The sequence below is a fragment of the Cibotium barometz genome, chromosome 59 (assembly GCF_041138505.1).
Source record: "Cibotium barometz isolate CiBa-2024 chromosome 59, ASM4113850v1, whole genome shotgun sequence".
In the NCBI taxonomy this organism is placed as follows: Eukaryota; Viridiplantae; Streptophyta; class Polypodiopsida; order Cyatheales; family Cibotiaceae; genus Cibotium; species Cibotium barometz.
The window spans coordinates 21180911-21199734 of NC_141104.1; the positions used below are offsets into that span (position 1 = coordinate 21180911).

Here is an 18824-nt window from a genome sequence, read left to right on the forward strand (position 1 = left end):
GGCATGTCCAAGCATCCAACTGCGTTTTCAAGAGTCGCTCCCTATTGCCTATAAACCTCTGGACTCTTTGTGGTGGTTGTCTCCTCTGGACTCTTTGTGACCTGCCACTGACCTCCTATGGTATTGAATCCTCGGTTTGTGGGATGCTGCAAGGAGAGAGAGACACACAGAGAGAGAGAGAGAGAGAGAGAGGTTTGCTTGCTTCTTGGTTCCATGTTGTGTCTATTCTTTATGCAATACAGCAGCTCAAAGACTACTCTTTAGCACTGACACGTGACAAGTGAAGACTTGAAAACAAGGCATGAATAAACCGATTTCATTCCCAAGGTGTTTTTCCAAAAGTAACCTTCTTAAGGCTGCAAAATTGTCTCCTAATTATGGGATTCCAATGCAGACTCCATTTTCTGTCAGACTCCATTTTATGTCTTGCTGACTATGGGATTCCAATGCTAATACTAGACGTGGCATAAATCTGTAAAGGCTGTTCTGGGTAATACACATCTGCAAAACCCAAAAAAGGGGGGCAAGGTTAAATTGCTAAACTTTTCCTTTAGCTAGACAACCACAGAATTCAAAATCTTCAGAAAACAACATCAATATCAAACTTGAGACTTCCAAAGGACAGCTGGAATATGCTTGCACAATCACCCCCGACCATGCACGTGCACAGCACGCTTCCTCCAAGATGAGTTTGCATTGAGATCACAGACGATGGACTCATTGAATTTCCATGGTACTTAAGGATGCAAATATCATACGCATTAACAATAATTATATAACAGCTCAACGTCTCACTAAGGATGCTTCACATCAAGAAATGACAGCAGATAGATATAACATGGGAACATAGAGTTGTGACATGCCAGAGTTAGAAATAAAGGAACATATATAGTATAATGCCTGAAATACTAAGAAACTAGTGGCAAAACACATTGCCTAGTGCTCAGAGACGAGGACTTTGAAGTCAACACTCCGTCAGTGCAAAGCCAAAGGCACTCAAGACAAAGGATGACGAGACACCACGGGGATGCCAAACTCATTCATGGCTGGAGAAGCATGGCAACCTCATATCTAGACAACTGGCTACATCTAGCCGCTCATGGTAGGATAGGATTTACAGCCTGATATCACACCTTTACCAGATATCAGCCCACAGGCAGCCAAGGCAGACATGAATTAAGGATCTTAAATGCACAAGCAACCGACCAATACAGCTGTAAGGCTGTAAGGCATGTAAATGCGGACTCAGACGTGGACCTGTACTACTGTTAAGATTCTAGTGAGTTCTCCACCAAGCTGCCTGCTAAATCCTCTTCTCAGCCCAAAGATTCATTGCTTTTTCAGTGATTGTAAGCACCATTCAGGAAGACTAAAAAAGGGCTTTGTTTCCTCCTTATTCTTCCCAGCAGCCATGACCCAGCCTCAAGTGATTCATATCATCTCTCTCAAATTCTTCAAGAGGCTTCTTCTAACATGCTTTGACCAAGTCCCCCCTTGCCAAACCCCTGCCATAGGCCCTCTTAAGACCTTAGTTTTATCAACAATGCTTGAACCTTACCTCGTTCTTTTGTAGAAATGTGAAGCGTATCAAGCGTAATGATTCCATCTGTCAATGGTAGGAGTTCACATCTGATAGCTGTTGTTGATTGGGGTGGTACAGACCTGCAGGAAAAATATCTTGGATTATGTTCATAAGAGGCCACACACTTCATTCGGTTGGCCATAATCAGCAACTACAGAGCCCACAAAAAATAAGTTGATGCTCAACTGCTGATAATAATGCCACGCCCATCAAACCTGACATGGTGAGGCACTAATGCAAACCACATACCCCAAAGGGATGATATTTTGAAGCCATAGATGTGTTCGAGCAGAGCTGTTTCCTGCAGCGATGTCAGCTGCAGATATTGCTCTTTCCTTTACAACCCTAGGAGTGATTCCCATGATGCTTTCAATGGGTCTTACTGGAGGCAAAGACATTGAGCGCTGCAATGAACCTGGCCGCATGCTTGGTGAAACTTCTGAGCTCGTTCTCTCCAGTTCAAAATCATTCTCCTTGACCTTAGCAATCGGCCACTCTTTCCTTTCATGGAAGCTCATAAAACTGCTTATATGTGACAACCCCGGAGTAGCCACAACAGGAGCTGGTAAGGAAGACCCAGAGTATCTTGAGCTCTGTGCTAGTAAAGTGAGATGCAAGAACTCTGAAGTTAAATTAGTTGCTTGGACTGTTACCACCTGTTTCAGCAGAAAAAGAGGCCTTAACATTGCAAGAATGTCTGTGAGTATCTGAAGAACTCCCAGAAAGGTTGCAAACCACAAGTTTAAAAATTCCCATTTCGAGTTTACAAAGAGGTTTGATCTCCAAAAAGTTACTGAAAATTTTTACCTTTGGTAACAATGCTGTCAATGAACCGTTTGGCATCTCGGCTACAGGGACCGGCTCTAACGAAACCGACAAAAGAAGATCCCGTGGAGTACGCGGCTGCCACTTGATAGGATGCTTGAAATGTAATCTTGATTCTAAAAGAAAAACAACAATTATCCTTGCAACAAAGCAAAAGTCCATTAACACATAAATACACTTCGAAAAGAGAGCGGTTTACCTGTGTGACTGCATCTACAAGAAACCACAAGAACATAATTGCCTAAGTCCTGAGAAGAGCCCGACTTATGCTCCTTGGCTTTCTTTTTCCCATTCTCAACCAGGGAATAATAAGATGCTTTTGAGCTCTGCAAGTCATGACCATATGAGGTGCTTGTTGAAACAGGTTTAGCTGTGTCAGTGATAGATGAACGCAATGGGGAGTTTGAAGGCTTCAGAATGAATGAATGTTGCTCACCAGGCCTGCTTAACACCAAAGGGCAGAGTTATTCAGTTAGTCCCTACTGTGACAATCATTTAGTAATTAAAATGAAAACAAGGATAAACCGTCCTAAGAATTGAATTCCAAGCACCTAGCATTAGGATTGTCTTACATGATCTCTCATCCAGCACACAAAAGATGGCAATATGGATGCAAAGTTTTGCCAGTGTGTGCTACAATGGCAATGAAGAGGTGGGGGGCTGTATTAAGAGACTCTATTTACATGATTTGCCTCCCCCTGCCCCTCAAGCAGCTGCTGACCCACCCAGCTTGTTGGCCCAGCAAACTGCTGGTCATGAAAACAATAGTAGCCAGCAAGATCTTCTTCCAATAGTCCACATATCTGACTTTCCCATAAGCAAATGGGATTCTCCCTCTTACCGATCATGCCATTAGCGACCAATCAAGCCTCATCTGAGGTTAAGTACCACATCTGTGTTTCAACCCACTTATCCTTGTGATGGTGGTGGCCATATGGGACATCCAAAAACAAACAGAAGAAAATGCATAGATGCCTGGCCCCCTCCTAATGATGACATCAACCATGAAAGCCCACTCTATCTAAAGAGACAGATATTATGGTTTCTAAGAAAGACCTGCCTGCTCGTTTTCTAGACTGCTGAGACAACTACTCAATGCTTTCCTCTTCCTCGTGGCCCATTTCAGCTAGGTTTTACATCCATCTGCTACATCGGCCACCCTTCCTAGGCTGCAAGAGCCAAGATTGTCCAGGTCATGGTCAATCTGGCTATCACGGCAAAAAACCGTCTGAAAGTGGGTGGCACATCAAAGATAAACATCAATGACTGTGTGCATTAGCATTTTCCCCTTTATCGAATAGCCTTCCTTATAGAAAATTAGAAAGTCAACCATCAACATAAAAAACACTTCTTTTATTTGACAAAAATAGGAAACCTCATAAGAGGTCAAAACATGATAATTTAGCAACCTGAGAGAGACGCCTGGTAATTTGTGATTTTCTCCAACCTCAATGCAAGCAATGGGTGCCGATGATGGTATGCTGCCGGGATCAGCAGTTTGGCAGACAATGCTTATTGAATCCACAATAACTAAAATTTCTGAAAGATGATCTGGAACCACATTCTGTGTCAATAAGACGAGACAAGTCAATGCATATGAATGTGTGAATCAAAAAAACAATTATGTAGGTAGGTAGGTGGGTAGGTATGCATGTACACCATGTATGTGTGCGTGTGCGCATACTGTATGGGCGCATGTATGTGTGTGTATGTATGTGTGTGTGTGTGTGTGTGTGTGTGTCCATGGCCAGAAATATGTTGTTAAGGAGGTAAGGTAAGGTGGTAGGTATGCATGCATGTATGTTTGTACGTATGTACACATGTATGTGTGTTGGTGTATGTATATGTATGTTTGTATGTATGCATGACAAAGAGCTTTTTTTTTAAGGCAGACAAACCACCCACCTCAATGGATACACAAATAAGATCTTTCGTGTTGCAATCAGCAAAATATGACTCAATTGTAACTGGCTCAACAATTTCAAGCTTTCGTCTCCACCGCCGTCCCGGTACGTATAGACCCTCTAGGCCGCAATGTGCAGAGAACCTCTGAGGTTCAAGCTGAACTCCTCTAAAAGATAAAAGTCCCTCATTTCCCACAGATTGTCCTTTTGATGTTTTTAGTCCGGCAGGCCGATCCCATTCATCTAACCCATGAGTCGAAGACAGCTGAGGAGGGGTTGCCGTAATTGATGTCTGAACACTCTGAGAAGATGATCCAGAGTAGGTCCGCAGGTTTGCAAAGGAAAACAGGGTTGAGCCAGAAGAGCCAGTAAGTGATGGCCTTTGTGGTGAGCTGTTTGCAAACGAGGATGGAGCAGCAGGCATGGTGGGGGGAGGGGGGGCCAAAGGGTTATCCAAAGGGAGAAGCCATTGAAGAAGCTGTTCTGATGAGTTTGAGTCGCTTCGATGGAATGTGGTTGTTTCCTCTCTATCTCTATCACCAGAAATTCTTCCTAACTTCCATGACTGTTCAAACTGAAGAACCTCCAGCACAACATCATGTTTTAGATCTGTTCCAACAGTGATTTGTAGCACCACCTGCACTCTGTCATTTCTACATCAGCAAAAATCTCTGTAAATGCTTTAAGTCAGAGAAAATAAAGCCAAAGGAAGGAAATGATAGCAATATTTAGCCAAAACTAAAACCAGACCGTAGTTCGAGCTGCTATTTTGCACCATTAACAGCTACACATACAGCAGCAAACACCCAAGCATAGAGCTGCCTATGAATGAATAAAGACAAGAAATGGACTGGAGTTAAAAGCTGTTCCTAGAAATTCTTCCTAACTTCCATGACTGTTCAAACTGAAGAACCTCCAGCACAACATCATGTTTTAGATCTGTTCCAACAGTGATTTGTAGCACCACCTGCAATCTGTCATTTCTACATCAGCAAAAATCTCTATAAATGCTTTAAGTCAGAGAAAATAAAGCCAAAGGAAGGAAATGATAGCAATATTTAGCCAAAACTAAAACCAGACCGTAGTTCGAGCTGCTATTTTGCACCATTAACAGCTACACATACAGCAGCAAACACCCAAGCATAGAGCTGCCTATGAATGAATAAAGACAAGAAATGGACTGGAGTTAAAAGCTGTTGACAGCAACAGGGATTTCTAACTGGAATGCAGACGTTGTGTCTCTGGCATGGGAGATTCTCTGCAAGACTACAAGACTACAAGCCTGAAGCCACACCATCTTAAGAAGAGAGTACACAAATCAACGGTGCCACAATCAACAGAAAAGTATCCTCCAAGTTAAATGATCTCTCTCCCAAACGATTTACAGATACAAGTTAAGAGAGAGAAAGAGAGAAAGAAAGGAAGAAAGAAAGAAAGATATATTAAGTGTCTACTAAAGACCCAATGGGCCTATGAGACCAAAGTGACACAATAATGTCCATGGCATATCTCATCATGGAATGGAAAATAAAACAGAAAGAAAACATAAACATAGCCATCTCACTTGGGTGATACAAAACTGTCCTTGGAAACTCATCATGGAAATACTAAGAACATAAAAACATGAGAGCTACATCAGCTTTGAGTAGATGGTATACCACTCTCCAAAATATCAAGCATGGGGCTAATGAGGATGGCCGAGAGGTCTCCCTCAGCTATGTCACGTGGAAAGGTAGCTCAATGGCGATGTCCTGGATCTGGAGCTGATGAGGTGATCGTGGCCAATGGGGAGCCCGGGGCATCGGGCACGCTGGAGTACGGAGGCTCGGTCCAAGGTAACTCCTCTCAGGCGAGGTAGGTCCGGAGCAGCTCGTGGAGGGTCCACAAGATCCACTATATCGGTGTCCTCCACCTCCAGGGTCCGGAAGAAACTGGTGATGGTTGGCTGGCGAGGAGGGGGTGGGGTGGCTAGGGCCAAAGCTCTCTCAAGAAGGTGTCCCTGTGTTTGCGGAGCTCAAGCAGGAAGAGACCAAGGCAACGCTGGTCCTCGAAGTCAATGATCCTGGAGAGTGGACCAAATCCCTCATGAAATAGACAGTGAAACCTCCCGCGGATCTCATAGTATACTGGGCAGCGGCATATGTAATGCTCCTCCATCTAAACCTATGTGCCATAATCGGGAGATCCTCTCCTCTCTGGGTCTCCGTATGAGCTTCCCGACTCTACCTATCTCCACTCTGAGGTGGTGGGATGAAACCCATATCTGACCAATCGCAATCTGCATGGCATGGGACATGTGAACACTCAAGTAGCCCGGCTGCTGGATGAATCCATCCTCAATGAGCATGACGAAGTGACCTCTATAGAAGTGCATCTTTGTGGGGAGCTCCGAAGGTGTGATCCATGTGCAATGGGTGTAGAAGGTGAGAAGATCTAACGAGATAACCCGATTGGTATCCTCGTGAGAGAGCCAGAGAAAAGGGGAGTCCAAACTGTATTGAAAGGGGGGTAGGCAGTCCATGCAGAGCCCATATGCTGAGAACCAAGTGGAAACTAGTGCATACCATACTCCAGAGTGGCCCTCAAGTGCTAGCTATCTTGAGGACTCCAGGGCAAGCCTTGGGTACCTGCGGGGATCCATGTGACTGATGCAATGAAGGTATGTGACTGTCTGGAAGAGTGCATCAACTACCATCAGGGGCTGCAGCAAACTCTGCCTGGATAATCTGGTATGGGACTGATGGTTTGCTGCAGATCATACGCGAGAACATCATCACCGGGGGCCTCTCAACTCGCTGCCAATCCTCATCGGATAAATCTGGCCCCCAAAAGGGTGCTCCATACATCAAGGCTGGTGTGACAAGGGTGTCAAAAAGCCAGCCCTTTGTCCTGGGTTCCTGGAAATGTGCCTGGAAGCACTGTCGCTCAAGTAAGCTCAAGGCTATATATCCCCATGTCACTCTGGCATGTGTTGCGGGAAGCATGGTGAAGCGTGGGCCACTGAAAGTGACACCAAGGTAGACATAGGATGAGACAATCTCCACAGGATCCCCTCTATATGTGAAGCTCAATCTGGATGTGAAGGGGTGAGAGGTATTGAAGACCATTACCAAGGTTAACAGAGGTCCCGCTAAGTGTAGAAAACCTATTAATCATCCAACTGTCTTTGAAGCCCCTCGGCCGAGTGTGAGAGGAGAACGATGTCATCTGCATAAAGTAGTATGGGGATCAATATGCCTGCCAGCCCCACCTAATCCGTCAATGAAGCTCAAGATCTCATCAATGTAGAGACCGAAAAGAGTGGGTGATAGAGGGCATCCCTATTTCACCCCAATAGTGCTAGAAATCTCTTGTGATGTACCTCTTGGGGCTCTCACTCGTCCGGTGACGGACTCATAGAGGGCGATGATGCTCCAAACCATGTCAGATGGGACTCCTATCTCCTGTAGACGGTGTAGGAGGCGGGCTCGGGGTACAGTATCAAAAGCTTTGCGAAAATCCACAAAGCAATAGTAAATCCTCTGATGATGTCCTCTACCCTCCTCGATGATGGCACGGAGGGTGAAGATGTGGTCAAGGGTAGAGTAGCTCCTCCAAAAGCTAGCCTGTCTTGAGGCTCTGCATCCCTGGCTCTTTGCAAATGAACTAAGCTCCGCCTCTAGCACTGATCCATAGAGTTTGGCCAATGTGTGGCCAATCATGATCGTCCTATAATTATTAGGATCAAGTGGATCCCCGGCTTTGAGGATGGGGGTGAATCGTGATGGTGTTGGTGTTGGTGGACCAAGAGGGTGGAAATCCTTCACAAAGGGCTCTAATGAACATGTAGGCTAATAGGGGCGCCAGGGTATCATCAGCATGCGAGATGTACTCGACAGTGAGTCCCCCATGTTCCTGGGCTCGCCCATTGCGTAGTCTACGAATGGCCTTGAGGACCATGCCCCTTGTGAAGAAGGTGGAGGTGGTGGGACGGGGATTTGATTGTGGGGGTAGGGGTGGCTGATGGGGGATATGATAGAGGGAGCGTGCATAGAAGTGCCATATGTCTGGGCAGGTGATAGGTGTGGGAGGGCGGTGTTCTCGAAGTTTCTTCCAAGCCTCTTTGCAGTTCGGCCCTAAGAAAAGTCGGTATAACTCATCCTCTTTCCGAGTGTAGAACTCTCGTTTCTTGTGTTGGGTGAGCCATTGAGAAATCCGTTGCACTTGGCGCTTCATGATTTGCCCAATCCGTACCTCATGCTTAAGACGGGAGCATGTGGCCCGACATTCGTCATCATACCAACAGTTCTGGGACATGGAACCGCAAGGTGGCTTGGCAGTAGACCGTCGTGCGCAGATGAAAGAAGTGGTGGCAGATGTGCGGAGTCTGGTGGTGAGCTGTGATGTGAGGGTGGATAGGGGGACAGTAGGTTCCACATCCTGGAGTTGGCGGTAGATGTGGTTGGAGTAAACAAGGTCAAGCTCGTGATCAAAAAGGACCTGAGTGTAATGTGAGATGGGGGGTGGTGGCAAGGGGCAGGTGGTGTGCAGGTAAGAGTGAAAAAGAAGTAGGCATGGGGGTGGCAGGATGGGGAAGTCGGGGAGAAGGTGTGCCAAAGCCAGAGATCCCATAAGGTAGTCCACTGTGCTAGTAGCTCTTGAGTAAGGGAAGGAATGAGGGCGTCGGAGGAGGGCCATCAAGACATCACGTTATAGATAACGAGACCATGTGCAACTCCCAGCTCTAAGAAATATCTCCCATACACCGTGACCTCCTCACGGTCCTGTGATGATCTCTGTAGCCCTGTGTGAATGATGTCCAGCTCCTGTAGTCTGATAGGGTCATCTAGATCGAGTAGTGGGACCTACTGACTTCCCGTCTTGGTGTTGGAATCCCCGGGCAGGAGGATTCCCCCAACTGTGAGAACTCCATAATATCCCCATATAATAGTAAGTATGGTGATTGGCCATGCTGTGCGGCGTAAGGGGAGTGGCGTGGTGCAAAATAACACAACAATGTGGATGACTCTGTCACTGCTAAGCTGTAGCCGCACCGAAAGATACAATGCATCTTCGTTCTTCCGGACGATGCTGAGAATCTGTCGAAGATGGGATCGAAAAAGGACAGCTACCCCTCCACAGCCACGTACTCCTCCTGATGTGCGGGTCTCGCCTCGGAAAGCTAACTCCTACTCATACCTAGCTATGTACGGTAAGCCCCTCTCAGGGCTCTGATGAGTCTCGGTATAAAAATTGGCATCCCTGCCTGTGAGAATCTCGCTCAAGCCTCCTGGATTCGACCACAGCATGCCATTGCAGTTCCATACTGCCAACCTCAGGTGTTTGGTCTCATAGACCCCGCGTCCCTATTTGGGACAGCGCTCAATGATAATGACCCTACCATCTCTGTAGATAGCCCACTTACCTGCTCTACAGGCCTCATGAACTGTCACCATCGCCTCATGCCGGTGTGCCACCTGTGCTGGGGTGAGATCATCTCCCATGTACACCTATGTGCCCTTGAGGGCAGCCCACCTGTCTAAGAAGGCTTGTCTGCTGGTGGCATCAGGGAATCTAATGATGAGGGGCCGCTCTTGTGTCATATCCTTGCCTGCTCTCCATGTATTTGCAAAGGGGGGAGCGATTGAAACTCGCAGCGCCCGGGGGACTAGGGCCTTTGGCACACTTGTTGATACCATCAATGCATATTAAAACATTTAAACATGGCCACAACCTTAACACATATCCATCATCACTTTGCATAAAACATAAAGCTAGACAAAACATCCACAAATGCTGAAAATGGAGCTTGCACATGTGACACCGCATAGAGGCCGAAATGGGCTGACCCCCCCTTGGAGTATTTTATTACCCAAGGAGAATAATATCATGTACAAGCTTTGAGGGCACTCTCCCCACGGGAGATGCCGGATTATACATATACAAATGCCATAACACAACCCAACACGAGGCTACCAAGCCGGAACACAGGCTGTAGAAATGCCGAGCCAACAATATAATCCATATACCTCTGTGTGGGTACTGATTCTTCCGCAAAACCACAGGTCTTCATGCAATAGAGCTGGTACAGCAAGTACAACTCTCCATTCAGCTGGTACAACAAGTACAATGGCTAGTACAACAAGTATAGTGACTGGTACAGTCGGTACAATGACTGGTACAACAAGTACAAGTATAAATGCTGGTACAGCAAGTACAATGGCTCGTACAATAGTTACAGTGGCTGGTACAATAGGTACAACAAGTACAAATGTTGGTACATACAATGGCTGGTACAGCAAGTACAAGGACTGGTACAAACAAGTATCGTGGCTAGAAATCATAATAAAATGATTAAATACCCTTGCCTTCAGTATTTCTTCGTGATGGAAGCCTCCAAAACAGTCCCCAACAGCCCATATTCTTCATGGGCAGCCTTCAAGAAAAAGAGAAAGAGAGTAGCCATCATTAGGGCAGCCTGTAACGGTGGTAGAGGCTAGTGTACAGTAAGAGCCCCTCCATTAATGAAGAGAGAGGGCTCCAATTTATAGATTTGGGGCTCCCATGAGTGAAAATGGAAAGAGAAGGCTATGATGACAAGTGAAGAGCCACACAATAATTGAAGTGACAAGTGTGAGGCCACTTGTCTCACTTTGATCCACTTTCTAACAATTGTAAGGCCACTTGTCTCACTTTGATGCACTTTCTTGCCACATGTCCCAATCTAAGAGATGGGTTCTCCCATAATCTTTACCTCTAAAAATATCCCAAACGAGTAGACATTCTGTCATAGGCACTTTGCCAACTCTTGGTATCTGCTGAATTCCAGATGTAATGACGCGAACAAAATTTCCATCGGAGTCGGGCCAAAAATAGCAACTCTCCTAAATTTTAGGAGTGTGATTCTTTTTATTGTAGGATAATCCCCCATTCCCAAAGCTTGTACTTTCCAAATATCTGGACGTCCTGGAGTCCACCATACCCCTTTCATACTGGGAAATGTCCAGGCTGGTGACAACGATCCCATCCACTCCTAGTATCTAGCAAAGCATCGAAGCCCCCGCCTGTAGCCCCCGCACTCGCACATGGAGGGCCCTATCCTTCCTGCATTTCTCCTCCTCGAGAGTCTCATGTATGATGCTCTGTGGGGGTTCGTGCTTCTTCACCACCTCCACCCAATCTTTCTTAGTCGTCTGCAGTTCTTCCCGCAGCTTATCACTCGCAGCTTTCAACTACTCCAAGTCAGTCCTTAGACCCTCCTGAATATTCAGTTCCACATTCCGGATTTAGCATTTAACCTTTTGTCAATGAGTGCTCTTACAGCTCAGGTCCAGTGGTGATCTTCCCTCATCATGAGATTACTATTCATGATAAGGAGACTAACTAGTAACATCTTGGCTCAAGGAGTCCAGGATAGTGGCTTATACAACTTGACAACTTTGATCTTTCACGGTTCTTCTTCAACTCTTTGGCATGCTCAGTTTGGCCATTTGAGCTATCAACTTCTTCAACGAGCTTCATTGAATGGGTTGGTCGAGGCTTTACCAACCATCAAGGCTTCAACTTCTATATGTTCCTCTTGCTTACAAGGGACGCAACACCAAGCCACCCTTCCAAAGGAGGCGACACACAGATATGCTCTTGTTCATGCACACTTTTGTGGTCCGATGAATCTTGCATCTTTCAGTAAGGCGTTGTACATGCTTGTGATGGTGAATGACTTCTCCGGGTATACATGGGTTTTCTTTTTGAAGACCAAGGATGAGGTCTTTCAGCACTTTCGTGATTGAAGGAATGTAACATGCAATGGAATTATGCGTAGATAAAGGATCCTGTGACACAAAGTCTCACACCACCTTCTGTATCCTGAGTTTTGTGAGTCTTTAGCAATCCACTTTATCAATTCAAACTTTAAGAGATGAAAGAGAGAGAGAGAGAGATTTGTACACCTTATTGGGTCCCACTGAAGGGCCCCCTCCTATTGCTAGGAGTATTTGCTTTTATTGCTTTCAAGAGAATGATTGTATGACTGACTTTGGGGCTGTAGATAAGCCAAACGCAAGACCTTTGGAAGACCAAGAGTCGGGCTGACTGTACACTGCTCTAGAAGCACCAATGATGGCCAATCTTGATGCCAATGCACTCTTCCAAGGGGCTGTAGGAAGGCTGCAAGACTAAGGCTGAAAGATGGCTGAATTGGGGCTGTTCTATGGCTGTGAATATGCAGGTTGATGACTGAATATGCTGCGTTTTCCTTCACCCGGGAGGATGGAGAATAACGATGATGAATGAATGCTGAATTCTGATGTGGGGCTGAGAAGAGCTTGTTGGGCTGAAGTGCTTCAACACCAGGCTGCGATTTCTGGATGGCTGAGTGCTTGTGTGCTTTTGCGATGATGAATGATGATGAGATAAAATCACTTTGCTATTTATATGCATACAAGGGCTGGTCGGTTCATTACAGAGCAGGTCGGCTGAACTAATATGCTACACGACTTGATAATATGATAAATCCTGAATATAATGGTAATAATGCTGGCTGACTGGATATTGATGCTGCCGACTAGATAATGATGCTGCTGAATGGATAATAATATTGGATAAAATAGTCTAAGGCTTATGCAATGCTGGATTATATGCTTATGCAATGCCATGAATGATGTCTAATGCAAATCCTAAGGCTTCTAACTAACTTCTATATGCATGAATGATTGATTCTCTTCAAGTGGCTTAAGGGACTTGACTAATTGACTGACACTCTAAGCCTGAGGAAAGACCTACGTAGCTCATGCATGACATATCCCGAACTGGGGCTTACAATGGGGCCACGGCATATGACAAAATCATATCCTCAAGGGTCCTACTGCTGTACAATGATGCAGAGATGATGAACCATCTTGTCACCATGCACTACAGTGCAGAGTGCATGAGACAAGGACTGAGGTGGAAAAAGAGACCGATTCTTCAGTTAAGGCTCTTAGGACTGGCAGAGGGGATGAGTTTACGTCCCAAGAGTTTCAGAAATATTGCAAGGATCAGGGCATTCGGAGACAGCTTACTACAACATACACTCCCTCACAGAATGGAGTTGCAGAGAGGAAGAATCGGACTATCATTTAGATGGCCCGTGCTATGCTTGAGCACTCCTCTTTACCTCGACATTTCTAGGTTGAGGCGGCTTCTACTTTTGTCTATATTCAGAACACATCTCCTAAAGCAACTCTAATGTTCTCATGCAGATTCGAACATTTATATCCTCCCTAAGAGGGGGTTAGTTGTTATCATTGTGGTCTATGTTGATGACCTCATTTTTACTGGTTCTTATTCTGCGAGGATCCGTTCAATCATGGACGCTTTGGAGCAAGAGTTTGGGATGACAGATCTTTGACTTCTACATTACTTTCTTGGCTTTGAGATTTGGCAAACCCCTCAAGGCTCAAGGAATTTTCTTTTCTCAACAAAAGTGATAGAATGTGCAGCAGAAGAAGGGAAAGTGGAAACACGAGAGAGAGAGAGAGAAAGATGGAGAGGAAACACAGGTGAGAACCTGCTCTCAATATCATCACCAAAAGGAATACACGTCCCGAGCAAAAGAGGGGAGAACCTCGTATGTGAGGGACTGCAGCAAACAAAGCTAGGCAAGCAGTGAAATATGAGGGAGGCATGCCGGCTATATATATGCCCACATGAAGGCAGCTGACTGGTGATAAAGTACCTCCACGACTGGGAAAATACCCAGGACCATAAAATGGGGAATAAATATGGGTAAAATATATGTAAGGGGTGACCAGCCCCTCTGACTAACATGGTCAGCACTAGAGACTAAAATAGGACACCAAATAGCCTTTTGGTGATGATATTGAGAGCAGGTTCTCACCTGTGTTTCCTCTCCATCTTTCTCTCTCACTCTCTCTCCTGTATTTCCACTTTCCCTTCTTCCGCTGCACATTCTATCATGGTATCAGAGCGCCGGTGATCGTCAATGTTGGATGCTCCCTCCTCTACCTCTTGTTTTCTTTGTTTTTTCTACCTGTGGACAGATCTGCGTTTTTCATGCGATGAAGCTTGCATTTCAGGTCAATCAAGGGCTGACTCATCCCCAATTCAGTGGGCTGCAGTCCCTCTTCATCAGGGCGTCAATTGGCAGCCTCTATGCGGCCTGACAGGGGTGTTTTTTTTCAGGGCAGCATACCTGCTCTTCAGGCGGCACCTTCCAAGGGTTCTCAGGCGGCTGTTTTTCAGGGTCTGGGCAGCAAAACTGCTGTCCCAACAGGCTGTGTTTTTGGCCTGTTTGGGCTTGCCTTCCCACGCCCTGTTGTTGGAGCTCTCTGGGCTCCCCTTTTGGCCTCTTCAAAGGGCCTTCTACTAGGCCCTAGGCCAGCGCTTGTCCCTTTTGGTTATCTTGTGCCATCCCCCCCACCCCCCACCCCCCACCCCCCCCCGCGATTGTACTTGTTCTTTGCAGTAGTTCTTGATCTGAGGCTTCAGCCTTTTTCTGAACCGATCTTGCTGGTAGCTCTACCATCACCTGGGCTTCATCTGGTGGACCCGAAAGTACCCCTCTTCAGCGTTTTTCCTCATAGGAGGTGTGGACACTGGTTGGCCTGAATTTTCAGGTTTGTAGCCCCTTGTTTGGTTGCGTTTTCTTTTCCAGTGGACACAGATCACTTGCAGAGGGAGTTTTTTGTTTGGATTGTGGCTTTGGAGGCAGTTTGGTACTTGAGGAGGATTCTGAATTTCAGATTTCAATCAGCGTTTTGCTGATTTTGGAGCATCTATACCTGTGTTTTGTTCCTGGCCTACACGGTTTCTCGGTTTCTTCATATTCCTTGCCTTTTGTTGGCGGTGCAGTGCTATTTTTGCTGGATAGCAGTGTTTTGGCTGCGTTTTGCTTCCCACAGGAGTTTTCTACACTCAGAGGGGGCCTTTCTCCAGCTACCTCACTTGAGGATCAGTTTCGAGAGCTGTTTTGTTTCTGTGGAGGCTTTCTTCTGTGATAGGAGTTTACAGATTTTGGAGGAGTGCAGTGATCTTTTCAGAGATCCTGAGCAGAGTTTATATTGTCCGAGCCTGTGTTCTTTGCAGTGTATGCAGAACAAGGAGGGTGTTTTGCCCTTGTGGTGTGATCCTTTCACATGGATCATTTATTTGTTGCTGATTCTTGGGATCTGGTTCTACTTCTGGAACAGTCTTCTGCTATCTGTGATGCTTTTGAGGACTTTGTTACCATTGCAGTTTATATTCCTGCTTTCCTTCCTCATTGTGAGGAGTCTTCCTTTGCCTCTCTTTGTGATGCTTCTGAGGATGCCCCTCCCCTTGCCAGTTCTTCAGGTTTGTTGTTTTGGAGGATGGTTTTTTGGACCTAGTGAGATGCTTTGGATCTGTGGTTGCTAACCGTGCTTGGGACACAGTGGTACTTCCAGAGTTTTTTGGATTTGGATCAGAATCAGGTTGGGCTTGTACTAGTCCGACGACATCAGTTTTCAGAGAGGGATGTGGAGTCCTTTCATCTTGCGATGCCCACCTCAGTGGCGTGTACTTATGTACAGCATTGGGCAACTCATGGTACAGAGTTTGAGCAGATGGACCCCATCTTTTCTACAGAGTCTTTACATCTTGCGATGCCGACCTTTTCAGAGGATGCTTTTGTACAACATTTGGCTACTCTTTGTACAGAGTTGGAGCATATTGACTCATCCTTTTGAGGGTTCCAGTGAGAAGCAACTTGCTTCTCCCAGGATTGATTATCTACAGGATCTGATCTTGGTTGGTTATGAGGTTTTTCATACCTTCTCCAGGCTGGTGTCACGTGCATCCCGCACTTGGATGCCACGTAGACACTCTGTACAGAAGGTGCAGGACCTGGGATGGTGAACTGGTCCCATGTGAGCCCAGTCCGGGACGAGTCAGCCAAGGATCCATCTCAGTCGTCCGAGGTCAGGTGTGCATTGTCCTGCACATGAGTCCAAGGTCAGGTGTGCATTGTCCTGCACATGAAGCAGTGCCAGTCCGCGCTGTGAGTCTCCCTCTGGAATGATGTCGGATGTGCTGTGTATCTGGTTTGCAACTGGATGCCAGACATCTGTAGGCATGTAGATTGCATGTAGAGATGGGGTCAGCCCATAGGGCTACCCCAGGACAAGGGTTTGCATGTGCATACTTAGATGGGCATGGGGGAGGTGTAGAACCACCCCCAAGGGGCCAGGAGGGCCCAAGACTTTGCCCACCAGCCAAGGCAAGGGCTGGAGGGGCAGTCGGCCAGCTCCAGAGCCTCTGGACAGGCAGCCGACAGAGGGTAAAAACCCTAGAACAGAAGGCGGCCAGGTGTGGGGGGCAGTCCCACACCTCTGCGTTGAATGCCCAGCAGCCAGGGTGCTGTCCCAGAAGGCTGCGCAGGCTGGACAGGCTCTAAACAGGTGTGAAAACACTTGATTAAAGTGTGAAAACATTTATTTATTATAACTCAGTCGTGGGGCTGTTATGAGCAGGCCGACTGGATGATAGGAGGGGTATAAAAGCCCAAGTCATAATTCATTTCAACCATCTCACAATTCACCAAGAGCCTCAAGCATTCAAGGGCCAGGACAGCCAAGGGTTTGCTAAAGCTAAGGGGTGAAGGACTGAAGGTCAAGGGCAGGTTTTCCAGCCAAGAAAAGATCAAGTACTTTGTATTTGTTTCAGATTTACATCATTCTAATAAAGCAAATACACCATCCGTGGTGGGGGCCCTACAGAGGGTAATTGGGACCCAATACTGTGTCCTTCTCCATCTCCCCCTTCTCTCTCTATTTTCTGCACATCGTCTTTCAGTTTTGTGCGTTAATTCCGTCGCGAAAAGAGTGCTGTTTTCTGAGTTTTGAAGTACCGATCCTTCTCCGAAGCTTCCGCATATTACAGTGGTATCAGAGCCTACTTCAAGGACGAAGATTCAGCAAAGAAAACCAGAAAATTTTTTCGCTCGTGTGGTTGGTTTTTAGACGCCGGTGGACTACCCCTTTCGGAGTGACTCCTGTCCCTCGAAGGACGGTTGGTTTTTAGCCTCCGGAAGCCTCCGGAAGTCTCCCACACAGATAGTGGATGGTCAGATTGCGTTCCGAAAAGGAACTGCATTTTCCCGCTATGGCGAACTTCGGCGACGAGAGAGAACCAGAACCATGGGACCAGAGTGCACCAGGCAGCCCAGCTAGGGCACCCGGCTTGAGTGTACAAGACATGTTCCAGCAGATGATGCGAGCAATCGCAGACCAGACAACCAAGTTGGACGAGCAGAAGGCGCGGATTTTGGCTCTGGAGGAGCGTTCTCGCTCTCCAGCGTCGCATTTTCCATCTCCTCCTCCCTCTCCTTCCGTACCCCAGATACCAGATCCTCGTCACAGGGACCCTCTCGAGGGGTCACAGCCGCAGTCAAGCTCCTTGCTTGAGATGCAGATACGGGCATTGGAGATTCGACAACGAGAAGACGAAGCCATGCGACGAGTGGAACACGAGCGTTACCTCCGAGCTTTGGACGCCAGATTGACACCGGCGGCGCCCTCGAATCATTTTCCCGAGAAAATGAACTTCAGTAAGTATAATGGTAAACTCGATCCCACTACTCTGTATTCATGGTTACATCAATTTGAAGCTTACTTTGCCGCAGTTAGGAAATCAGATATTGACAAAGTGATCTTAGCCAGCTGGTATTTGGAAGGTGAGGCCATTCCTTGGTGGACTCAGTGGGCTCATGCCCACACCAGATCAGGTATGGCAGCTTATGGGTGGGACGAGTTCGTCCGTGACCTTAAGCAGCGGTTTTTACCGCCCCACTACCTTGAGCGACTCGAAGACGAGTTCAGGGGTGCGCGTCAGAATGCGCAACCAGTCCTTCAGTTTGCCAATAGAATTTCGACCTTGTGTCTACAATTAGGCTTATCTGATGCAGACAAGAAAGGGCAGTTTCTGTATGGCCTAGACACGCAAATCCAATGGAAGGTGCGTATGTTTAGGCCAGCCACCTTTGAGGACGCACTCTCACTTGCGCAGAGTGCAGAAATGAAACACAATGGTGGCAAGCCCAAGACTTCCCAGCCGGCTTCTCCCAAGGCTAACACCTCGGGGGGCAAAAGCCAGAACCAGACGGGGTCTTCCCCAGGACAGAGCCCGGGAGCCTCTGGCTCCAAGAACTCGAAGAATGCGTCTAAGCTTACTCTAGACCAGAAAGCGGAGGCAGGCAAGACAGGTGGCAAGTTGAGTGCTGAGGAGCTTGCTCAGTACAGGAAGGAGGGTAGATGTTACTTTTGTCACACAAAAGGACATACTTCTCGGGATTGTCCGAAGAAGCCTCCAAAGCCCGCCGCCGCCTCCACAGCTTCCGTGGTGAGCACAGCTCCCACACAGACCCCAGTGGCTACCCCTAGTTCTTCAACCCCCGGTGCTTCAGTTGGAGCAATTATTAGCCGGGAGCTCGAAGATAAGCAGAAGGGCGCCCATGACCAGGAGTATGAGCGCAACGAATTGCTCAAGTCCTTTGGCTACATAGGTGGCCAGAGAGTCGT

At 46.9% G+C, this 18824-nt stretch overlaps 1 protein-coding gene across 2 annotated transcripts in view; it reads right to left on the reverse strand.

Moving 5' to 3' along the window:
• Nucleotides 1-288: 288 nt before the first annotated feature.
• LOC147605592 (uncharacterized) overlaps nucleotides 289-18824 on the reverse strand; it is a 28462-nt gene continuing 9926 nt past the window's right edge. Inside the window, exons 4-10 of one of the 2 annotated variants that reach the window (XM_086793062.1) lie at nucleotides 4313-4955; nucleotides 3817-3971; nucleotides 2607-2848; nucleotides 2390-2523; nucleotides 1832-2238; nucleotides 1559-1662; nucleotides 289-501 (exon numbers count right to left, since the gene is read on the reverse strand). In XM_086793062.1, coding sequence (XP_086649188.1) covers nucleotides 434-501; nucleotides 1559-1662; nucleotides 1832-2238; nucleotides 2390-2523; nucleotides 2607-2848; nucleotides 3817-3971; nucleotides 4313-4955 — 1753 coding nt within the window. In that variant the 3' untranslated portion in view covers nucleotides 289-433. Of the gene's footprint in view, nucleotides 502-1558; nucleotides 1663-1831; nucleotides 2239-2389; nucleotides 2524-2606; nucleotides 2849-3816; nucleotides 3972-4312; nucleotides 4965-18824 lie in introns of both variants that reach the window. The other variant, XM_086793061.1, reaches the window with a different exon arrangement.